The sequence below is a fragment of the Colletotrichum abscissum genome (assembly GCF_030869225.1).
Source record: "Colletotrichum abscissum strain IMI 504890 chromosome Unknown Scaffold_9.1, whole genome shotgun sequence".
Classification (NCBI taxonomy): domain Eukaryota; kingdom Fungi; phylum Ascomycota; class Sordariomycetes; order Glomerellales; family Glomerellaceae; genus Colletotrichum; species Colletotrichum abscissum.
The window spans coordinates 1,409,642-1,433,826 of NW_026850536.1; the positions used below are offsets into that span (position 1 = coordinate 1,409,642).

Sequence of the window (24,185 nt, forward strand, 5' to 3'; positions counted from 1 at the left end):
TGTGTATGATGACGACACGTGAGTCTGCAACCACCTCAGATATAAGTACCCCACTGCCGGTCCACCTTAAGACGTCGATACCCATCATTCTATCATTTGCATGATCCTGAGATCTACTTTCTACGCTCAAACCTGGTTTAAAATTGCCTTAAGCCATTGACCAACAATATGCCGTCGCAAGCTGTCCAGCGCATCAGCATTCGCTGGTTGCCCGAGCCTGCCTATGAAGATACCGATACGATTGCACTCAACGTAGGAAGGTACTTCATAGACTTGCGGGTTACCCAAGAAACTCAGACTATCCAATGGAGCCGCGCGGGAGAGAGAATCACTTTGAAGACCGAACCCCGTACGTACTGTCATCATCTTCCTGGATGTCTCTCTGCTCGATAATCAAAGATCATTGTTTTGACGTATCAATCGAGCCACAGCAACATTCCGATGGACACATATCATTGACTCTTTGAACCTGACCGTACCGGAAGATGCCTATTTCGAGAAGCTATCTAATGGGGATGACCTCGAAATCGGCACCACGCCTTGTCCTCACAAGAATGGTGTTTCAACCGACTACGAAGAAGTCTGGAGAGACGTTACGAAGCGTGGCACGAATAATACACCTTCCTGGATACTTCAGAGCAAAGACGGAAGAACTTTCATTGGAAAAGTTGGGGTCATATATCTCTTCATCTGCAAGGCGTCGGCGACAGAATTTGCGGCGCGACGAGAGGATTATGATTCCCAGCATGGAATTTGGAATTGCACATTTGAATCTGAGAATGATGGAAGCATGCCCAAAGCGTCCGCGGTGGTGACTATGGTAGACAACGAAGCGCAAAAGTCGGTAAATGGAGGTCTGGTCAGCATCGGTGGTGTTGTTTATGTATTTCGGGATGTTAGTCAAGACTGAAGACGTATGCATCTACGTTCGACATTGAATCCACTGTCATACTTTCGTTCGAGCAAGTCAGATATTTCCTAAAACGAAGAGACATGATGATTCCCGGCCGTGATGATCTCACATATCCAATCGCATTTGCTTTAGACTCAAACGCGAAGGCAGTCTGATCAAGAAGTTGCTCAATCAGTGATTTCATGACAAATGATGCCAACCCCAAGTCTCTCCTGATGTCAAGACTAGCGAAGCAGGATGATCGGGAATTCGCTAGTGTCGGCTATTCGCGAAGTCCCACTTACCCACAACCATTATCTACAGTGGGATGGGAGGAGGGGGCTTTATCTCCATGGGGAACCCAAGTGATTCCCCCGCAGATAGGATCGGCGACATCCCCGTCTGTATACCGGAGCCTGTGATAACGCACTCCGCTGACGGCGGTCGAGATTGTCACCCGGCAGTGACAGTATGTCATTCAGATAGCGCTTGGCCGGACATGAGCATGGAAGTGGATCTTGAACGAGCATTCCTACAGGCTCAACAGAGTCTTGTATCTTGAATGTTACCTTGCTCTCTGAGATTGCTCCCCTCCGGTAGTTATCAGATATCTGGCAGTTATTTCGATATAAGATATTGTTGCTGGAGCTTCCTCGCTAAAAAGTTTTGGCTTCGAAAGTCCCTTTTATGTAGTCGATAACGTGATTGCACTTGGCAACAGCGACATAACACAAGACAATATTGATCTCGACTCAAGACTTCTGGTGCTGTGATACTCCCCGTTCTTTATTAGCCCAGTGACAATAGCCACGGAAAATCACCTGCGATGCCACCGTACACAAGAACATCTTTGGAGGGCTCATCCGAGAAAATGGAGCCGGCGACGAACGGCGATGCATTCCCCGAACGAAACACCAAAACGGAGTGCATTGACATTGATGATAACCGTGAGGTCTTCCATGAGGAGGAATACAGGGCATTAGGTTGGTAGGTCATGTTATGATTAGAGTCGGAATTTCACTTTCGCCAGGGTACAGGTCACTGACACTGTGCATCATCTCAGGAAACGCACTGGCATCATCTTGATGAAGCTATGCTTTGCCACTGGTGTATTGACAATTCCATCTGCCTTCAGCTCAGTTGGGTACGGCCCGGGAATTGCCCTGCTCGTGGGTTGGGGAACACTGGCAACTTGTATGCCTTCATTTCAACATTGTCCCCAACTCTCGTCTCTTGCATCATCTTACTAATCGTACGTGCCGGAAGACTATGCGTACATCATGTACGTCTTTAGGATGAGATACGCTGGAGTTCACAGCATTGCTGATGCTGCAGCGCTGATGGGCGGACCTATTGCCCGAGAAATTGCTGGTGGTCTCTTCCTGCTGACTTGGATGTAAGACACGAGGAATTCTGATGAGCAACCGATTGTTTCTCCATAATACTGACACTCAAAAAGCCTCGCATCCGGTTCTGGCTTCATTGGTTTGGCGGAAGGGTTCACGACACTTTCGAACCGCCACGTCTGCAACATTGCGTGGACCCTCGTCGCGGCCACATGCACCGCAATCGTGTCTAGCATTCCCACTTTGGGGAGATTGTCAATCCTAGCTTGGATAGGATTTGCTTCCATTTTTACGGCTGTCTTCATTGTCGTGTGAGTTTACCAACTCTTCTCAATGTTCACCAACTTGGGGCATTATAGAATCGCTGACAAAATTCCGCATAAAAGGGTTGGTGTGACCCAAGTCGATCGGCCTGCGGCAGCGCCACAAACCGGACCATACGACATGGAAGTACACGCCGTAGGGGTCCCTGGGTTCGTCCCAGGAGTTGTCGCTGCCGTCAACCTGTTTAGTAAGTTGTGCTACACTGATGCATTGAGTTGACATCTGGAATGAGAGACTAATAGCTGTGAAGCTGGTTATGGATCTACACCAACCTTCATGCCCGTGATTGCGGAGATGAGAAGCCCACGATCTTTCACCAAATCTCTGTTCTCGTCTCAAGTGTTTCTAGCCTCATGTTATGTAGCATTTGGTACGGTCGTCTACATGTTAGTGAATCAGATAGCTCGGGGATACAGTGTTGCGAATCAATGAAGAACTTGACTGACGTATCAATCGTACAGGTATTGTGGAAAGTACGTTGCGAGTCCGTCTCTGGGCTCCGCTGGCGGGACATTAGAAAAGATAGCGTATGGTGTTTCGATTCCTGGATTCATTATGACAACGACTCTTTGGGTTCATCTAGCTGCCAAATCCGTAGGAGAATAATTTCATCCGATCAGCGAGTGTAACTACTGACAAGTCTTATACTAGCTTCTTGTACGCATTCTTCGCAACTCTGTACATCTACAAAGCAAGACCGCCATTCATTGGGTGACTTGGCTGTAAGTTCCGATCGCTTTTGCAGGACAGACGTTCGTCACACTGACATCAGCAATCTGCAGTGGCTCAACGATGGGTATCAGCGCGTTGGCTTTTATCATCGCTGAAGCGGTCCCGTTCTTTAGCTATCTAGTCGGGCTCATTGGTTCTATTTGCTGCATGCCTACTTGTGTAAGTGCAAGCCAATCTACCAGACTTTAGGGCGAGTCTCGATGTGACTGTTCACTGACGAATCGTGCCACATGACAGCTGATCATCCCAGCATTCATGGGCCTCTACATGGACTGGGAGAAAAGATCTTCTAGTAAAGTCAAGTTATCTCTCTGTGCCCTGCACATCTTTACGATAGTCCTGGGATCATTCATGACCGTTGTGGGCACTTATACAACAATCCAAAGCATCATCGATGCGTACAAGGATGGAAGGGTGGGATCAGCTTTTACTTGCTAAAATGATGGGCGAGGGCGACGACGACGAGAATTAGATATGGTGGCCGTCAATTGCCCTACAATAAGATTGGGATGGCTTGACAACCAGTCTGAAAGGATTCTGCCCAAGACTATCAGTCTCAACAACATTTGACGGAGACCCAATTGAAGTGCATCAGGTGAGGACATCCCGCAATAGATCCAGCCTCAAACATAATTCGACATCAATAAATGGGGATTTGTCTAGAGAGACATCCACTCATAAGAAGTGAAGGACTTGGAAATAAGATTGATGTATCATGATATGAAAATTCATTCACTAAGTGTGCAATCACCCTGAACATTGTAGGAATGGTTCTCAACTTTGAATCAAGTCCCGGACTCCCCAGACCGACTTTCCCAAGACAACCGCCGCGGACTTTTTGCCCAACGGTCTGGTTGAATTTGCTGATAGGGGATATTGCGCAAGACGCCTCAGCCTTCTTCCGCTATTGGACATGTTTTGATAGGTGCAAAAATGCCCCTGCGGTTGTGTGGTCCCGAGCCTAGCGAAAATTTGCGTTTGACATTCCACGATGTTAATTTGCAACCGACAGACAACCAAATCGCCTGCCCTGCCCCTCCACAATACTGAGTCATTGCAATCCTTGTGTGCAGTTATCGGCCCCCAAAGTGAAAGCCTGTCACGTAAATGATCTCTGTATTTCCGGCCGATAGCTTTTCTTCACTTAGAGCTTCCTACTGCAAGGGCTCATGCGGTAAGACGGCGTTGATAGATGGTCCTCTGCTCAAGATGAGTCTAGCCCAGAATATTCAACTGAGATGTTGCATTGCCGCCTAAATTCTCAAGCATATCTGGTCCTCTATTCGCTCGCGAGAAATTTGCCTCATGGGATTCACCAAACAGGCAAGAGCCAAGCCCTCGGAGTCCTCCGCATTTAGGGTCCAACGTTCCAACGGCATATCGACAGGCGGCATCCGGCCAAGACATACCGCATTAGGAAAACGCCTCCTCTTCGCTTATGACGGCCCGCTATAGCATAAATCAGCCTTGGTATTGATTACACTGTGATTGACGGTGCTTGTGATCCCTGCCTGTTCGGATAGAAGGTCAAACGGATGTCGGCTGACAATGAGATGCCCAGCGAGAGCCGAAAAAGCTCACCACTTTACATCAATACAGGTCTCCAAAAGCGAATCAACTTTTGGAGTTATGCAGTCAGTGTAATTTGCAAGTTGAGAGCTGTTCAATATCTCGATCTAAGCTAACGTTCCTCGGCAGGCTACCGGAGTTTAACCAAAGTCCTTATGGCTCTGGATATCATATTTCCATGACAGGGCCTTGAAATATTTTCTTACCACATTCTCAAGAACGACACTGTGCCTCTAAGATGCACTGCATTATGGGTCAGCTGCTGGTGTTGCGAGAAATTAATCGTGCTGTGCCTCAGCTTCGTTGAGTCGAAGCCTGGTGGCCCTCGTCCGAGCCACTACGCCCCACGGAAGATGAGCATTCTGAATTGTGTTCGTCTCTGACACGACTGGGCCCCTTTCTCAGAGATTTTTTCATTCAGAGATAGGAGAGGGTGAGGGAAGCCTGGCCGTCGATATGGAGCAAAACTGCTATATAAATGCTAGTAAGGCTTTCACGTACCTGATGCAATTCTCCAGCAAGTTTTGCTTCTAGATTCATTCTTTTAGACTTTCGGCATTTTGCACTGTAAATTGAGGTTATGAAACTCAACGCCCTTCTTTTAGCCGTTGCTGGCGCAGTCCGCGTCCAGAGTGCTGCAGTTTTCGCACATTTCATGGTCAGTTCACAGAATGAAATGCTATTCCCTGGCCGATGGGCATCTACTTACACTCTGCCAGGTGGGAAACACGGCCGATTACACAGAAAGTACCTGGCGTACGGACATTAGACTCGCCAAAGAAGCTCATATTGACGCCTTCGCCCTCAATATGGCCCATGGAGAGCCCATGAACGAGGTTTCTCTTGAGCGCGCTTTCAATGTCGCCAAAGACGAAGGATTCAAGCTTCTATTCTCTTTCGACTACGCAGGGAGAGGTCCTTGGCCGAAGGAGACCGTCATCAGCTATCTGAAGAAGTACACATCGAAAGCCGAGTACTTCAAGCACAGTGATGGAAGGCCTTTGGTTTCTACCTTCGAGGGCCCTGGCAATGCGAAAGACTGGATCGACATCAAAAGCCAAGTCAGCTGCTTCTTCATTCCTGACTGGTCGTCTGAAGGAGCAAGGCCAGCGCTGGCCCTTGGAAACAACGTCGCGGACGGCCTCTTCAACTGGGCTGCTTGGCCCTGGGGTCCTCGAGATATGGACACTTATGTCGACGCCTCGTACTTTCAATACTTGGACAAGAGGCCGTATATGATGCCTGTTTCGCCGTGGTTCTACACCAATATGCCCGGTTACAACAAGAACTGGATGTGGCGAGGTGACGACATATGGCATGATCGGTGGATTCAGGTCATTTACAACCAGCCTGAGTAAGTACCAGCTTGAGAGTGTTTCAAGGATGACATTGTACTAATATACATTCCAGATATGTCCAAATCATCTCTTGGAACGACTATGGTGAATCTCATCACATTGGTCCTCTTTACAGCCACGCCATGGAGGCGTTCACGGTTGGGAAAGCGCCATACAACTATGCCAACAACAGACCTCACGATGGCTGGCGTCAGACTCTACCGTTCTGGATCGACTACTACAAGACTGGCAAAGCTACTGTATCTCAAGAGAGTCTCGTTGTCTGGTACCGTACAAGCCCATCCAGCGCCTGCTCTGACGGTGGCACCGTCGGCAATACAGCAAGCCAACTTCAAATCGAATTCCCTCCACAGCTTATCATGTTGGACAAGATATTTTTTTCCGCAGTACTCGGGTCGGCAGCTGAGGTCACAGTCACAGTTGGTGGCAAGACTTTTACCCCGACATGGTCTTCGATTCCCGATGGAGGTGTTGGCGTCTATCATGGCAGCGTGGTCCTCCTTAGTGAGACCGGCGATGTGAACGTCCAGCTCTCCAGACCTGGGAGACTTCTAGCGAGGGTTGACGGACCTGCCTTCAGCTCTGCGAGCTGCGACAATGGGCGTACGAATTGGAACCCATGGGTTGGCAGTGCCGTCGTTGCCGGCTCCGTCTCCGTGACGATGCCAAACTCGAGACAGAACCAAGGCTGCATCAAGGGAACTGGAGCCAAGGGCTTCAGGGAGCTATGCGAGTTCAATTGCAAGTACAACTATTGCCCCGTGTCGTCCTGCTTGTGCCAGGCTGTGGGAGTGCCCAACACAAAGCCGCCAGCGCTCGAGAAAGACGGATTCCCCGCCAAGGGGAAGAGCGAGAATTACTCCGGACTCTGCTCGAATGCCTGCAACCTGGGATTCTGTCCAGAAGAGTTTTGTTCTGAGACTCCTCAGACGACTATCGTACCGACCGTCTCCGAGTTTCTTCCACCTGCCTGTAGGGCAGGCACCTCTCTAGTAGGCTATGAACGCTTCGAGGGGCTTTGTTCCTACGCCTGCAACTTTGGCTTCTGTCCTCTGCATATCTGCCGGTGTACTTCAGAGGGAGGCCTGATAGAGCCACCAGCACAGGTACCCGGTGCAACTGGAAAACCTGTTGGGGATTACAATGATGAGAAGCTGTGCGAGTTTGCCTGCTCTCGTACCTGGTGTCCCGAAGTTTGCAAGTCAAACGACGACGAAGAAACGGAACCGCCCATCGACCCCAATGATACCTGCCAAGCGAGCGATAAAACCTATAGCGACCTCGATCTTGATCGAACTGGCGAGTACATGCGCTGGTTGTTGATGGACCCTGAGAATGCAGCAGCGACGGGCAGACAGTACATCACCATCGTCAACCTCACGCCGCACCCTTTCAAACTCACTTCAACACATAGCTACCAGATGGACGAGTTCAACTGGGGCGATATTCCTCCTGGCAGGGCGCGTCAGAACGTCGCACACTATACTGAAGACATTGAAGCCAACAATGTCGATGACAACGGAGAAGCATACTACGACATCGGGAACACTGGCAAAAAGTTTGTCGTACGTGCCACAACTCATATACCTGATGCCTATCCCAGGCGCGTCGTTTTCGACCTGAGCGGGATGGGCAAGGGCCAGCGCGAGTACAGGGTGCCGGGGCAGGAGGTTCCTGTGACACTTGTCATCACGGGAAGTGATTCCTTCGGGTTCATCACTTCACTTTCACATGGACCGGGAAACTGGATGAACGCTATCAAGGATACGATCCGTGATCGGAGGGTGGTTGATTTGGTGATGCCAGGCACCCACGATTCGGGCATGAGTAAGATAACAGATGCTCTCCTGTCAGGAGGAACCGAGGGCAACACACAAACTCAGATGTTGAACCTATATGATCAACTGCGAGCCGGGTCTCGCTGGTTCGACTTGCGTGTTTCCAGCATTCATCAGGTTGTCAACTGTTGCGGCAACTACGACTTCTGGACGATGCACGTGGCTGATGAGGTTGCGGACGTCGTACTTGGGAGAACGGGAGAGAAATTGGACGACGTCATCAAGGAAATTAATCGATTCACGGATGAGAATCCTGGCGAGGTCATCTTCTTGCAGTTCCGCTATCTGCTTGGTGTCCGCAATGTGCCGAGCTATGGCCCCATCTACTGGGATGAAGGTATCAAGAACAAGTTCTTCGACAAACTCAAAGAGATCAAAAATCGGTGCCCTGGACTTGGCAAGAGTTTGCAAACGTCGAAGATTGGCGATTTAATGGACAAGAATGATAACAAGGGCTGCGTGCTTATCTTCTTGAACACCCAGCATCTGTCTAAGGAGATTCCTGATGACCGCAAGCATACTTCAATTGGCGAGGGCATCTATAACATCAATCATATCGACTTGACTGATGCGTGGCCTGAAAAGGAAGATACGAAAGAGATGGCTGAAAAGGCGATAAAGATGTGGAGAGGAAGGCCAGATGGCATTTTCCACATCGGCCAGTGGCTCAGTACACCGCATCCCTTGACATCGACGTTTACCTACGACCTCCAGTCAATCGCCGTTCTGCCTACCAACCCCGCACTCTACTGGAAGGGCCTGAATGAGATCTCGTACGAATACTACCCCAACGTCCTCTTGGTCGACTACATTGGCATGGTGATCAAGAATGAGCCTGGATGGGATTTGTTGAGTGCTGAGTTGTATACTCTGGCGATCGGTCTTAACTTGTACACAATCAGCGAGAACTGCACCATCAGCCCGAGAAGGTCCCCTTTGCTCGCAAGTCCGAAGAATTTAAGGAAGCCTCCGAGCCCCTTAGTATCGCAATTCAACGGCATCATTTATGCGAATGGGACGACTGTTAATGACCCGCCGCTTGGCCTTCATCTGGGTCGCGTCGAGGTTTTGAAGAACGGCACAATTTTCAGCAATGGCACAGTCCTGGAAGAGAGTGTACCCAACCCGGACTTCAACTCTATTCGGTTTTGAGGCTACAAAGCGGTCTTTTTAACACTTTGCAGGCACATTCACTAGTTTGGTCAACTTAGTAAAGTTTCTACTTGATAGATGGACACGTCTTTGAAGTCATAATCAAATGTGCGAAGTGAGCGTGTCATGAAACTGTGTAGTATTGAGAAAAGTCGAGTTGGGGTCGTAGTGCAGTTCGATATTAATATGTACATGCAAAGCCCCGCTAGTCCCAAACCTGCCCTCTCTGGCCAGGCCCATGTCTTTTCTTGCCAATTAGGGCCTCGCTCATATTTGCTTTGCCTCCTTGGCGCATTACTCTGAAGGGCTTGATCGTGTATAAGAGACAAAGCCCAAGCACATTTCCAGGCCCGAAATCCCTTCGTCAGTTCAACCAAACCCGTTCCAATCCAGTTGCGTCTTCGGCGCCCTGGCGAGATAGTCATGTCTTCTACCATCACAGAATCCGTTCCGGCCACAACCACTAAAAACCTCGCCATAACCACGCCTTTCGTGCAGCCGCCAGACTGTTCAAACCAATGGACTACGACAAAAACGTCGCACCGGTCTCTTGTTTCAATCTCCGGCAGCGAAGTATACCGCGACGTCATATCGAAGGTCTCTGTCTCTGCTCCCTCATCATCATGCTATCCCTCTGGATGGGACCGCGTCGCAGAGTACAGCCGGCTCAATTTCAGCCCGGGCGTGTGCCCCGAAGGATGGACGTATTATAGCATGGCACACACATACACCGAGGGCCCTACATCAGCTTACTGCTGCAATAGGTTGGCTTGCACCATTTTCTTCATCACTGCAAATCTTGCTTGTCGTGTCTATGACTTGACCGCTGACTAGAGGTGGAGTGGATTCAATTACACTCGGGTCAATGGAATGGCGTGCGCCGCATGGCGCCCAAAGACCGAAGCCCTTTCCAACCCCGAGGACGCGAAATCGGACCAAGTGCTCATGATACATACACCATGGACCGTGACTTGGGATGCATCTGATACTGCGACCTTGACGCCAAAGCTACCGACATTGGCGAGCCCAATGATAGTACCGACGTGGACAACTGGTCAGACGATCCCGGATGGAGTTTATGACTACAAACCGCCAAGACTTGAGAGTATGCCTGACCCTACAAAAGACAGTCTTTTCATGTTCCTAGTGGTTGGATGTCCTGTAATATTTTTCGTGTTGGTCTGCTCATGCGTGTTTTGCTGCGTAAGGAGCTGCAGAAAGAAGAGGCGGCAGAGAAAGGTTGTGATTGTCGCGGCAACGCCCGCCGCACCTACTTCGCCACCTAAGTGAGAAGTGAGCCTCTGGATAGAGAATCTCTTCATGATGGAGTTTTGGCGTGAAACCTTATCTTGTAAATACTTTCAACAAATCTTGAGCTCTTTGATTACCTACGTGTTGCTGGATTTGAGATAGCCTTAGTAGGCTTTGGCTTCGCTGTTTCAAGACGCAATTCAAATGAGCCTCTCTGAAGACCATACTGGAGAACTGTTCATAGGATTACTGCCAACACGTTGCGAACATGATGCCGTTGATCGCGTGCAGCAAACAATTCTTTCTCCCCGTGACACAATGTTGTTTTGCTGGAGAAAGGGGGCTCACCCTTACTTCCCATGCTTCGCATAAGCCTGCGGCCAGTTGTTTTGAAGTCGTAGTACAACGCCGGACTGTACATGAGATTGAAGCAGTCAAAGCATGTAGTTGTCTTGAATTTATTGAAAGGAGTATGTATCACCGAGAAACCAAGAATACTCGTGTGACTGCCCTCGAAGCGACTACTGTCTCGTAGGCAAGATCTTTCGAAGTTGATCGTGAGCTGTGGGATATCGGTGTGTAAGGAACGTTAACACATATCTCTGTTGCCTCATCACAATACGGCCGAATTTATTGTTACGAATCTGCTGATCGAGAGAAGGAACGCAACGTTGGTTGAGGTTCGGAGAGGAAAAGCCTACATAATCACAGCTGATGGGCCGGCCCATGTGCACTTGAGCAATAACAGGTGCGCTGCACTTCATTGGCTCATTGCTCTTCTGGGTGCATTTTGAACATGGGAACTCGCTTGAGTGAAGATCAAATGCACATTGACTTGGGGTGGAGTGCGGTCTGAGAAGAAGCTGCCCTAGGCAATGTAGTGTGACGTGGCTTCCGGTTAGTAGAGGCCAAGTCTCTCTCACATTCGTCCGCGAAGTAGCTACTCACTATTAAAAACTCTTCGGCAACCCCCTGACCAATTGACAATGATGCGATAGTGAACGTATTCGAACCAACTGCTCATTAGTATGTTCCTTGCCGGCTGAAACTGGATTGCAAGCTGTTAAGCTGAGGTCACATGCAGGTAAAGCATTGAGAAAAGTTCAGTTGCTTTTGATCCAGCTGAGTTTGGGAGGTTTCATTTCATCTGCTCGGCCCAGCGCAATTTCATTACCAACGCAGGCGAGGACGCTGGGCTCTGCACAACTAGGGCGCAGCTAGAAGCTGCACTTGGCATCAGGCAATGTTGAACGTAGTGATTCGATCTTCTCCCTGTAATAATGGGTCCTTGCTTCGCAGTACATGTGAGTAGCCGGACAACGAGCTGTTGGAACCATTGGGATCGGAGTCCAGACAGGCGAGGCCCCAAATTAGACCCAACCAACAAGCTAAACGAAGGCCCGATCACATCTGGCAGAAACTTCTCATGATTCGTCGAGAACCTTGCAGATTCGAGCATTCTTCTTGGCCCGTCGGCTGTCTTGTCTTTTCTGGTGACGCTTTCCTGCCGCAGGCCACGCTTGGCTGTCATTGAGGCACATACATGTATCACCGAGAGTAGGACCCATTGGGTTTCCCAGACACCATTCCTCCAACAACAACCCTTTAGTTCAGCTATCAGCTTCGCCATTGTTTTCTGTGCGTTCTATCTACATCCCGAGCAGGCTCTCGCTGCTCGGTCGCGATGAGGGCCACGGCAGTTGTCCTCGCGGCAGTAATTCGCTTCGCATACGCTCAAGAGATAGACGATATTCCTGCATGTGCTCAGGATTGTCTGGGTGAAAGCCCTACGGAAAACTGTCACATATTGAGGAAACCTGATTGTGCTTGCCGTCTTGGAACGAGCGATCTCTTTCGTGCCCAATGGGCCGCTTGCATAAAAAGATTTTGCAGGTACCAAGAAAAAACAATCCAAGGTATGCTTCTCTTGATCTCACAATGAGAAAGCTTCTCTGTCTTTCACTATCTTCGACTCTGAAGCGCTGTATTGACGCTAAGTTCAAGATGTGTGGCCCCCCTTTGCGGCCTACTGCGTCGCCAATGGCTGGCTCAATACTTTCCAGACGGATGTGATTTCTACAGCGACCTTGACAGAAACACAACCCAGTATCATCACCATTACTCAATCCGCCACTTACGATGTCGGTGGCACGTATGCAACCGTGAGTATCGAGACATCCACATCATGGACAGAGTCTGGCTCGACCGCATCACAAACCATCACATCAACGACGCAATCAACAACCTCTATACCCGAATCTACTCCTACCGCCGAATCTACGTCTACGATTGATGGTGACAATAGTGACTCCTCCTCGGATCGGTTATCGACGGGAGTGAAGGCTGGAATTGGTGCTGGAGCTGCCCTAGCGGCAATGCTGGCTGTAATCCTACTCTTTTGGTGGCGAAAGAGGAACAAGGCCAGCCAGAATGTTGGTAAGGAGGATAATATCACACCAGAGCTCGGCGGCGGGGACAAATCCAACAGATATGAGTTGGATTCATATACGGCACCATTGGAAGCCGACAAGAAAAACCCCGTAATATTTTCAAATCAACAGAATCAGATAATGGCCGAGCTGGACGGAACTCCGTGCGCATCGCCTGAGCCAAAAATTCACGAAAGCCTCGAGGTCACGCCTTCAGTTGAGCAGGACACGGTATCACCGGAGGTCGTGTCCACGATTTCGCTCCCAAAGTCGCCCCTATCATCTGCAACAAGTCGGATGTCACCGCCCATAATTGGAGATCGTATTAATTCCTCGCCGGAACCCCCTATTGCAGATATGGCTGAGCTGGAGCACCTGCTACATGAAGAGCGGCTCTTGAGGGACAGGAGGCAGACGTTGGAGCAGTTGCAGCGGATACAAGCGGATGAACTTGCTTTGGGGGAGCGAATCAGGACTCTGCGGCAAAGTCGCAACTAGGGATAAGCATCCAAGCACGCTGCTTCACGAGGCTTCCAGGGTAATCGTTCATCAAGTGCGTTGCCTGTCATACGAGTCTTGACCAAAAGAGGCCCAGGAACAAGGGCTGCTATGATAGATTTAAAGCATGCTCAAGTAATCATAATACTGACTGTTCCATACATGTAGTCATACAGCCAAAAACTAACTCCGGTGGAGACCTTTGGCAGAATTTCGGCTGAAGTCAATGTTTTTTCTTTTCTGATTCCGCACAGATACATGCATCGAAGCACGATGACGTCGCACGAAACTCCAAACCCACCGGACCACAGATACCTGAGATAGTTAGTTATCATTATGGCTGAATAACACCGAGGTCAAATTTCGAATGAGGGGAACCTTCGAACCGACGATATGCGGAAAAGTGTTTCCGACCCGTCTGAAGTCCTATCCCACTACACACCATCTTGGAGGTAGCGGGGAAATCTCGACCTACATCATAGATCTTCCTCGAGCAGCACTAGTTCGGTTGGTCTCAACTTCAACTTCACACGCCATTCTTTAAACTACAGCCCTGTGTATACTTACCTTATTCTTATCTTATTCGACGAAGCACAATTATGGAGACACACCGAGCTGCTGTCTTGACTGTAAGCTACCTCACATGCACCATTCAGACTGTTCCACCCGTCTTGTCTTCTTCACACCATCGAACTCTGCAGAGACTTACGATTTGTAGTCGCCTCAAGGCTCAGATGGGAAGCCTACGTTTGCGGTGCGGGATGAACCGCGGCCAGTTCCAGGACCGAATGAAGTTCTTATCCGCCTATCAGTGACGGGTCTCTGCGGTTCCGATCTCGGTATGGCCATGGGCCATTTCGGACCCCTCGATAGGAAGATTCTCGGCCACGAAGGAGTCGGTCGCATTGCCGCCCTAGGCTCTAACATTGCGGCCCTCGACCAATCGGTCCAAGTTGGACAGCGAGTGGGTGTCGCCTGGACTCGCGATACTTGCGGCAATTGCGAGGCCTGCGTAGACCTCGTCAATGAGGGTGAGACGCGCTGTGAAAAGACACTCCACTCTGGTAGAGCGTACGACGGTACATTCGCTCAGTATACGCTTGCGCCGCTGCGGTACTTGGCGAGACTTCCTGCCCAGTTTGACGAGGTGCCTGACGAGGAGGTTGCGCCTATCCTTTGTGCGGGTGTCACTGCTTACAAGGCGATTAAGAATTGCCATGTTACGCCGGGCTCGTGGTTCGCCATCTCGGGAGCCGGAGGAGGTGTAGGTGCCCTAGGCGTCGCGTATGCCCGTGCAATGGGCTACCGCGTCATTGGCGTCGATGCTGGCCCGGAGAAGGGTGAAATCTGTAAAGACCAGGGAGCCGAGGTCTACATCGATGTTACCGAGCCTGGAACTCTAGCCGAGAAAGTCAGAAAGGCAACCGGAGGCTATGGGGCAAAGGCAGTGGTGGTGGCAGCTACGGCAACTGCTGCTTACCAGGATGCCTTTGAGTTGCTGGCGCCATTCGGGACGCTGATGTGTGTTGGCATTCTGCCTTGGGAGGCGAAAGTAAATTTCAATCCCATCTGGCTTATCGGGAAGGGTTGGAAGATCCTGAGCTCCTCTGTTGGATCGCGTGCCGATATTCTTGAGGCATTGGAGTTTGTCAGACGACGTGTGGTCGTTCCCAATGTCCACGTGGGCAAAATCGACGACTTGGAGGAATTAGTGCAGACTATGCACGGCGGTCAAGTAAGTCATTCTTGAACTTGATTGTGTGACTGCTTGCTGACTTTCTTGTAGCTGAAGGGCAAGTGGGTTTTGAAGCTGGACTAAGCATGATGGACGGGCCCATTGTCCTTCATACGATTTGGGTAACATATTTCCGGAGAGTATTTGGGTAATATCAAATAAGCGAATATTCGGATTCTTTAGATAATATCGTAAGTTCGATAATGGAGGTTAAATGACGAAAGACAATGTACAATGACGCCCCTTCTTGACATGTCTCGCTTGGGGCCAGTGCCTTTGTGATCCCTAGCCAGCATTGAAACATGCCAACCTCCAAGGCCGGGCTAATAACTGCTCAGATGTAAGGAACTCCAATAGAAGTCAAAAAGTAACTGCCAAGACAAGAATACGGTAGGCAGATGGGACAGAGTTGGGCTGAAAATCCCGCACAACTTATTAACACTCTCGGGAGATTTTAAAGTTCAATTTAACCAAGCTAAAACTCCTTCTTTGTTACCATCTTCCGTTCAATTATCGCCTACTTTATTTGCACTTGCTGAAGGGATTGCGATAGTTCTCAATACTGGTGGCCTGAGCACATCCTCAAAGCGTGAGCCTTGGGGCAAACTTCGCAAGCCTACCATCTGCCAATGCAAACTACGGCCTTGAATCATGGTGGCGGGCCTTCTTGGTCTTCTCCGACTCTTGGTAGACAACCCCCCAGCTTTTCCAACCCGATGCGGAAGTCTTGGGGGATCCTCAGGGGGCCTGCGACACGCGACAGGCCGGCTACTTGCAAAGGCCCAGAGATGCGGGAGTAATGTCGATTATCACCACGTGAAGTAATATCAGGGTGAACCCATTGTTTCGGGACACCAAGGCTGAGCATATCAGGCACGACATTTTCACGACTCATGCTCACGTCTGAAGTTCCCGGCCGCAGCCCATGGCGTGTGTCGCCGCGCGCTCTGTGCTTTTCGCTCCTCCTCTTCCCTTCCGAGTTCGCCCCTCCTCACAGCGGAGTCCATCCCCTCTCAGAATCCCAAGCAAATCGGGAATTAATTTCTTGAGCAACTTTAATCAATATTGAAGGTCCAGAATCACGAGAAGAGAGGAGAACGACTTTGTCTTGATTTTTCGGCTTGGGTGCAAAGTATGGGCCACCGATGTTGATCAAGCAGATTGTCTGCTCACGATACCTACTAATCGGCCGCATGTCGGCCTCGGCACAACTTCAGTCGAAAGTGATCTTGGCAGCCTTTCCCTCGCCCGACCTGGATGGCAATCACACCTTAAAGACACTAGCGTAATTAAATGCAATCAATTGTCTACCGCGCTTGGCAGGTAAGTTGGCAGAAGCACTGCACGGCACGGCTAAACCGGACTTGGGCTTTGCCCCGATTCCCGCGCGGTTGACCACTCAGCAGTGCCAGGCAGGGCTGGCAGGGCGGCTTAGGTTCGAAAATAGAACCTCCTTTATTTGCGGGCATATCCGCGGGCATTCAATTTTGCGCGCGACTGTGGCAAAAATCTCTTTCCTCTCGCCTATGTTTCAGTTTCCCAGTTGCCAATCGCGGGAAGGGGGAGGAGGAGAATCACGGGAGGGAGGGAGAGACGCGCGAAATCGGAAGAACGCACGACCGGGGTCAAGGGCCACGCCGACAGGGGAATAACAGCCGGCTTGTGGACTGTGGAGGTTCTTGACGGATACGTGGGCAGTTGGATTCTCTCTTAGCAGAAAGTATGCGATGATAAAGAGTGCAAGCGGTTGATTTGAGTTTTGTACGAAAGTGCCCGGGGATAGAGCCATGAAACGCCTAAACTTTGCTCTCAGTAGGACGGCAGAGCAGAAAGGGCAGATATTTTCAGCGAGGGATATCTCAAAAGTCCGACTTTGTCGGCGAGAAAACCCCGTGCGTGTTCGTCCTTGGTCGTTTTCGGAAACTTGGGGCTTTGTCTTGCAAAGGTTATCCTGTCATCAATCAACCAAAGGCTTGCAAGCGAACTAGGGACCCCGATCCATACCCAGGGGTAAAAGACGTTGCGATGCCGCGATGGTTCGAAGGTCTCCACTCCGTCTAAACCTTGATATTGCTTTGCCCACATTAAGCAAGGCTTTTAGCGGGATGAATGGGTGCCGAGACAAGCCTCCCATTCTCAAAGGGCCTGTTGACAGGCTTCTAGCGTCTTCACATAGAGCCTGCAGGCTAATCAGTGCAAGTATTTCATAAGAGTTTCTGCCCAGACTTATGCGGCACCAATGGAATTGCGTGATCGGCTGCCTGAGACGCTGATACGCATGGTCGGTACTGATCGCTGTGTGTATTGAGTTTTGCAAGAGCTGAAGAGTCCGTAACGCGCTCGCTTGAGAGAAGGGAAGGGGATCCCGTCCATTTCGCACCCCAAAAGGCTGGTAGGTTGGCGACAGACGCGCGCCACAGAGTTGAGATGACGGGCTGCCGCTCGAAGATGGATGCATTCATCTTTTCACGGCTAAGTCGGGGGAACGCTTTTGGAAATCTGACACAAAACCCCACGTGGGACTGCGCAATTGCTAACGATATTCGGACTATGCAGTGGGTCAGAGTGCTGGGTACTACGTTCCAAAACGCCAAGTGTTGATTAAGGAGACCCTGCCTTAGTTCACATGCAACTCTGGCAGAGTTGGCTGTCCAGTCCGTGGTACCCTAGGTGGTATCTCGGAACTCTCTGAGGCGTATCATCAGCCTCAAGGGAAGCCTCAAGGGAAGCCTCAAGTCTGGGAGGCTAAGCATTGCCTTACCCAGCTGATGTTAATCGCGCAAACTCAAAGCCATTTAACCGCACGTCTTTCGACGACTTACGTCCTGCCTATTAGGCACTCGTCTGGGGGCCTTGACCAAGTTCAGATGGCATCACGGACGTCTATCACACAATAAATAGAATGCACAGGGGCATCCGGAAGGCCCCACGTCCATCAACGACTTCATGACTCGCACCTTAGCCCCGTGACTCCATCAATGTAACGAACAGCCAATCCCGCCCAGTCCACGGTTCTGGTTTAGCAGCGCACTGGCTTTTGGTACAAGATGATACCCATTTCCACCCGTCGCCCGCGAGGCTCGCTCGCGTGGATGCCAACCAACATCCATTGGCGTGCGGGTTCACGATGGCCTTCGATGCGGCAGTCGCATCTGTCACACTGACGGGCAGCATACTTTCGTTCCTCGCGACAACAGGTGTACTAATCTCATTCGCTCTCTACCATGAGCATCAGCGATCTTTCCGCCATGCTCTCGTCCTGAACCTGACGTTAGCCGGTAAGTTGTGCCCCTCAGCCAAATCCAACTTGTAAAATGAAGAATGCGTACACTGACTGCGATTGTCGAACGAAAAGAGTTCATCAACTCACTTGGCAACACGATTTCGGGCATCATCTACATCAAGAACAAAGAGCTTCAACCGGGCGCAGCATGCGTGCTCAACGGCATGGTCGGCCAGCTCTCGGTACAGGCATCCGACTTCTCTATCCTCGCCATTGCGGTCGTCACCTTCCTCACCATAACACGGAAAACCTACATGCCGAATGCATCGACCTTCCGAAAAGTCATGATCTGCCTCTCCGTCTGGGTCGTACCGCTCATCACCAGCACGACAGCGACTCTCATGGGTACCATGAAACCCGTGAGCGGAAATTGGTGCTGGATAACCCGAGAACGGCCCGATCTTCGATACGCACTAACGCACGGGTGGCGCTTCGGCATCATCTTCACCACGATTCTCATTTACCTCTACGTCTGGTGGTACCTCGGACGACACTTTCGCACAATGGTCAGCACATCTGATCCGTTGTACAATAGCGGAAACTCGAACGGCAACGTTGTCACATCATCGATACGGAAGAAGCAGGGATTCGAATCAATTCATACCCCCGAGCTGGAGATGGACCAGTTTGAGCGAGCGAACCCGACTTGGGGTGAGCTGCCACAGTTCTCGCCGACCCAGCAAGCTCAGCAAACGTCGCCTGTCGCCCCAAGGAGCGCGCCAGCTGCCATGGCCAGAAGACCATCGGCCACTGAACTCGATGAAGATAAGGAAGTTCAAGTACAACCAGGCGGCAGGCGGCCATCGGCGGTCAGAATGGCACACTTCGCTGAAGACAAGATCGACGAAGAGCCGACAGGCGAGCAAGAGCCGGGCCGGAAGATGTCGGCAAGGATATCACGATTCGACGACCATGACATGGACATGAGCCAAGCCTCCGAGGCGCGGTTCTCTTACCTCGATCAAGAGGATAAGCTGCACAAGAGCGCTTCCGGGGGCCCATCACACCTTCAGAAGGACATGCTCCCACCAGCAGCAATTGCTGCCCAAGCACAATTTGCTCAATACCGCATGGATAGCGGACCGCCGAGGCGGCCGTCGGTATCCATTTGGAAGAAGACTCACAGGAGCAGAAGCTCTACATTATCAGCATTATCATTCAAGATGCCGGGGACCCGGGAAATGCAATCCCGAGACTTCCCGACGAACCCGACCCTCGATCACGTCGACAGCAGAAAGAGCGCGCCGCAGAACGTGACCGCAACAATGATGAGCGACTTCCTCATCCGAACGCAGACGAGGAAAGTCGAGCGTGAGATCAAGCGCATGATGCTCCTCAACGCTTACCCGGTCATGTATGTGGTGCTCTGGATCCCGGGTCTCGTCAACAGATTGATGGAGGCGTCGGGAAACGGCTCGCAAAGTCGTGTTCTGGCGGCGCTGCAGAGCTCAAGTCAGTTTATCGGCCTGGCGAATGCAATCACCTATGGCTTCAATCAGCATGTAAGGCATAGGATAAAGGGCGACTTTTTCACATGGCTACGTCGAAGATGAGCAGTTTATTATAAGAAAGAGCCGGAAGTGGCAGGACGAGTTACGAATCCGATGAAATAATACATTTTCAGAATACCCTATTAGTTAGTCAATCATAAGAATGATATCCATGGTTGCGATTCACAATGGTTTCAACATCGCTTGCTTACCTGTTCCACCCAGCACCCTCCTAAATCGATGACTTTAGACCTGAAGGTTTGTGATCGCCTGGTGTCTTTGGAACCAACTGAAAGTACGTCGCGAAGTTTCTTGACAAGTTTGTTGGATACATGTGCAAATATTGACCTATGCTTCATTGCGAACTAATCAATCCTTTTGGCTAAAGAAGTCATAGAAAGCTCATTGGTTGGGTCAAAGCACCAGTCAAATGTCACGTTGCCAGCAAGGCCTCAGAGGCAGACTTGCGAATAATCCGGCGGGGAGGGAAGTGTGACTGTGAAATATTTGATTTGAGTGAGAGTTTGACCAATTTGTAGTGTCAACCAATCCTAGCCCTCGTACTTGATAGGACTAGACCTGAGGGATTCAGGAGGTAACGAATCGGGCCGGTGGCCAACCCCGGGTTTTCTAAAGACCAGCGCGGGGTAATCGGGAGTTCTCCGGAGGGCTCGGAGACGGGGGTGGAGCAGAGATTATCTTGATAGAACGACACACAATCAACAGCTCTTCCGTCTCTTATCTACGCGCATATCATACTGTCGGCCGCCACCAGCCGACTTCGGATCGGTCGTTTATTATGACAGAGGAGGACCAAACAGTCCAGCTAGCAGTGTTCATCTGTGATCTCAGTTTGTGATTCAGCTTTAAATGCGGTTGATACAGTTGCTGACTAAGTTCAAACAGGACTCAGTAATGATACCGCTTTGTTCGCCTACCTAGCCCGAGTGTTGATAATTCTGAATCACTTATGCGATCTGAATCACTGTCAGTCTTCCCGCGGAGAGCTGAAAAGATACCTTGCCAATTCTAATCTTATTCACGCCTCAAAATGGTAGGTCAAGTCAAGGCGCAAGCTGCGAATCACTTTCAGCTGTCTTCGCAATCTGGCGGGGTAGCTCAATCAGCAACCCCGCATCGCTGATCAACAAACTTATCGGAAGCTTCAGAGAACAGACCAAGTATCTCGCATCGTACCGGAAGCAGGCCGCCACGTCACGGCAATGCTTAATCCAAGAAAAAGGTTCAGTCGGGAAGGCATTACGTATCGGAAACTGTGAACTTAATGAGCTGCAATTGGCACTGGACGAAGACCCGAGATACAACAGACGTCCTGATAAGAATGGAATGGCAGGATACGACCTTGCATGTCACCATCGACCGTGGGAGCTTGATAATGCAAGGCTAGAATACAAAAGCACCGTCATAAGTCTTGGCATGCATGTCAGATGAGGGAAACTGCCTATCTCGCTCTCTTTATCTAGCCAAGAACTCTTATTTATCGATACCACTTGATCAAGATTCTATGCCGGCCCGGTGGGATAAAAGGTTTCCGCGTCGTTCGGCTAAGACCACTGGCGTCTACCGAACACTTGGACTTGGATATCCTGCCGCGACGTCCGAATCTTGGCAAATTCTTGACCTGAGCTGTGGCTGATTGGCCTATTATCTCGGTTCATGAAGACCTCACTATCTACGCTCAGCGACACCGGATCTTCCTGGGCAATAAAGATGAGAGGTCGGCCGAGTTCATCTCATAATCTGACAGTCTTTTAGGAAGCCAAACAGCAGTCCCTTGCACCTATCATACCCAAGCGAAAATGCTTTTGAGACAGTCTTTCTTAGGTCTTCTAGCCCTTGGTGTGGTAGTCGAGGCATCTTCTAAGACGAGACAACATGGGCTGTTCAAGCGGGCAGCGAATGTCACAACCTGCAACATCAACGAGGCCGCACCCAAGGTCAACGCACCGAAAGTCAACGTCTGGGCTCCCATCTCCCCTGATGATAACCTCGCTGTGTGGAATCTACTCCACGATCCGGCAACAGGTCTGAACCTCACAGACCCCAACAATGCTACGATTACGGACAACTATGTCTACTGGATCGACACTCTCCACACCAATAAGTCCACTGTCCTACCGTACCTCGGTGGTACCGCTAGCCCGCCGCCAAAATATGCGCGAGTAGTCATCTTCAGCGGAGGCCTGGAGATCCCAGACTCACAGGAGTACATGGTCGGACCTCTTCCCGTCGGTAACGGAACCAAGGTGGAGAAGCTCGACTACATCTTCAACGGCGGCAGTGGTGGCAAGATCCCGTACAACAGTCGCTATTTTGACGGCCCCCGCCTGGTAGCCTCCGAGCCGCTACTCGTGTCTATCATGAGCAACATCACCGACATCACGTCTGAACTCATTGGCGGAGTTTACTACGGCTTGAGCGATAATCGGACTACCCTCACTTCCACCAGCGGTACGCCCCTGTCTTATGATGGCACCCAAGCATTTCGCACGGTTATGTTTAGATATCCCAATACAGCGACATATCTTACGCCACTAGACTTCTCCGTTATGCTAGACGTTACCGGCACAGATGCTTCACAGTACAAATTACGAGGCATCGTGACGAATGAGAAGTTCTTTCCCACCGTCGCTGCTCTGCGGACCGCGTGGGAGGCAGGAGAGCTGAAGGAGCATTTTAAGCAGAGCCGGACTCCCGACTGGGGTCTCCTGGATTATAAGCCTGAGATGGGAGTCAGAGACCTCGAGAACAAGCTAGCGCCTCAAAGCCTCGAGGTTGGCGGCAAGAGGTATAAGGTTGATGAGGAACAGAAATACATCGAATACATGGGGTGGTCCTTCTACACCTCGTACTCTCGAACCCTTGGGCTGATGTACTATGACATCAAGTTCAAGGGCGAAAGGATCATCTACGAGCTTTCGCTACAGGAAGCTGCTGCACAATATGCTGGTTTTACACCCAAGGCAGCTGGAACAGTGTACCACGATACGTACTACAGCCTTGGTACCTACCTGGGCACGTTGGTCGAGGGGTATGATTGCCCCTTTGGCAGCACTTTCTGGAACGTCACGCACCACGAAGGCAACTCATCTGTCGTCAGCACAGATGCGATATGCATTTTCGAAGCCGATGCTGGCTATCCTGTCTCACGTCACCGATACGGTAGTGGAAATGAATACGGCTTCAGTTATCTGGGTACAGTCAAGGCTTCGGCTTTGACTATGCGATCGGTAGCGACCGTGGGAAACTACGACTACATGTTCGACTACTCTTTCCACGTTGACGGTAGTCTCGAGGTTACAGTCCGAGCATCAGGATTCCTGCAATCTTCATTTTACTACCCAGACCAGGAAGAGTTTGGTCCCAGAATCCAAGAGGCGACGATGGGATCACTGCACGATCATATTCTCACCTACAAGGCCGACTTTGACATTCTCGATACCAAGAACAGTCTCGAGGTAAGCAAGCTCGTCTTAGTCAATACCAGCCAGCCTTGGTACCCAGAGCTTGGATCTTTTGAGCAGATGCAGCTGCAAAAGTCTACAATGACGGACGAGCAACAGTTCAACTGGCAACCAAACAACGCGGCAATGTACTGCATTGTGAACCCCAATGCCACAAACGCGTGGGGAGAAAAGCGCGGCTACCGCATAGTCCCCGGAAAGTCCAATATTCATCTCACGCCGCTCAATTCTCCCTGGACGAAGCATCAGACGCCGTTCGCCAAGTCACACCTGGCGCTTTCGAGACAGCATGACACCGAGCCGTACGCGAACAGTCACTCAAACGTCAACTTGCCTCTGAAGCCCCAGCAAGACTTCATGAAGTTCTTTGATGGCGAGAGTGCCGAAAATGAAGACATCGTTCTTTGGTTCAATTTAGGCATGCATCACTTCACCAGATCCGAGGATATTCCCGTTACGCTTTATAGCGAGGCTGTTAGCAGCATTGTCTTTGCACCGCAGAACTTCAACGATCGGGCGCAGGACGGCGATCTGCAGAACAGGAGATGGATCGTCGTTAACGAGACGACTGGTGAACTTGAGTCTGATACTTATGGGGTTGAATTGCCTTCCGAGTGTGAGGTTGGCTTTTCTGAGCCTGTTCTCGGGATCAAGAAGAACGAAGAAGCTTGAGGCGTTGACAGATTACCTGGGGCTACAGCAGTAAAAGGACACAGGAGGAGCACTGTAGTGGTAACCAGAACCACGTTAACTTGATGGACAACTTGTGTTCCCGATCTCGACTAGTCTTTTACCTCTGATTC

General features: G+C 50.5%; 8 protein-coding genes across 8 annotated transcripts; all 8 read left to right on the plus strand.

The window, feature by feature from the left end:
• Positions 1–168: 168 nt before the first annotated feature.
• Positions 169–910, plus strand: CABS01_04953 (uncharacterized protein; the record flags this gene model as incomplete). The annotated part of the gene is made up of 2 exons (XM_060538323.1): positions 169–349; positions 432–910. 2 exons carry the CDS (start codon positions 169–171, stop codon positions 908–910), a joined length of 660 nt encoding a protein of 219 aa, XP_060389985.1.
• Positions 911–1,718: 808 nt separating this feature from the next.
• Positions 1,719–3,732, plus strand: CABS01_04954 (neutral amino acid transporter; the record flags this gene model as incomplete). The annotated part of the gene is made up of 10 exons (XM_060538324.1): positions 1,719–1,879; positions 1,956–2,086; positions 2,159–2,288; positions 2,352–2,549; positions 2,625–2,749; positions 2,813–2,948; positions 3,024–3,156; positions 3,214–3,284; positions 3,345–3,453; positions 3,532–3,732. 10 exons carry the CDS (start codon positions 1,719–1,721, stop codon positions 3,730–3,732), a joined length of 1,395 nt encoding a protein of 464 aa, XP_060389986.1.
• A 1,711-nt stretch (positions 3,733–5,443) lies between these two features.
• On the plus strand, positions 5,444–9,211 carry CABS01_04955 (uncharacterized protein; the record flags this gene model as incomplete). The annotated part of the gene is made up of 3 exons (XM_060538325.1): positions 5,444–5,521; positions 5,583–6,217; positions 6,274–9,211. The coding sequence occupies 3 exons, from the start codon at positions 5,444–5,446 to the stop codon at positions 9,209–9,211; spliced, it is 3,651 nt and encodes a 1,216-aa protein (XP_060389987.1).
• Positions 9,212–9,634: 423 nt separating this feature from the next.
• Positions 9,635–10,501, plus strand: CABS01_04956 (uncharacterized protein; the record flags this gene model as incomplete). The annotated part of the gene is made up of 2 exons (XM_060538326.1): positions 9,635–9,975; positions 10,048–10,501. The coding sequence occupies 2 exons, from the start codon at positions 9,635–9,637 to the stop codon at positions 10,499–10,501; spliced, it is 795 nt and encodes a 264-aa protein (XP_060389988.1).
• Positions 10,502–12,146: 1,645 nt separating this feature from the next.
• CABS01_04957 (uncharacterized protein) lies at positions 12,147–13,389 on the plus strand (the record flags this gene model as incomplete). Its single annotated transcript, XM_060538327.1, has 2 exons — positions 12,147–12,378; positions 12,467–13,389. The coding sequence occupies 2 exons, from the start codon at positions 12,147–12,149 to the stop codon at positions 13,387–13,389; spliced, it is 1,155 nt and encodes a 384-aa protein (XP_060389989.1).
• Positions 13,390–13,988: 599 nt separating this feature from the next.
• CABS01_04958 (zinc-binding dehydrogenase) lies at positions 13,989–15,208 on the plus strand (the record flags this gene model as incomplete). Its single annotated transcript, XM_060538328.1, has 3 exons — positions 13,989–14,018; positions 14,108–15,124; positions 15,176–15,208. 3 exons carry the CDS (start codon positions 13,989–13,991, stop codon positions 15,206–15,208), a joined length of 1,080 nt encoding a protein of 359 aa, XP_060389990.1.
• Positions 15,209–18,086: 2,878 nt separating this feature from the next.
• Positions 18,087–19,960, plus strand: CABS01_04959 (uncharacterized protein; the record flags this gene model as incomplete). Its single annotated transcript, XM_060538329.1, has 2 exons — positions 18,087–18,402; positions 18,480–19,960. Coding segments are annotated over 2 exons (1,797 nt in total), but the record flags the coding sequence as incomplete, so codon positions are not given.
• Positions 19,961–21,717: 1,757 nt separating this feature from the next.
• Positions 21,718–24,054, plus strand: CABS01_04960 (copper amine oxidase; the record flags this gene model as incomplete). Its single annotated transcript, XM_060538330.1, has 1 exon — positions 21,718–24,054. One exon carries the CDS (start codon positions 21,718–21,720, stop codon positions 24,052–24,054), a length of 2,337 nt encoding a protein of 778 aa, XP_060389992.1.
• Positions 24,055–24,185: the final 131 nt, after the last annotated feature.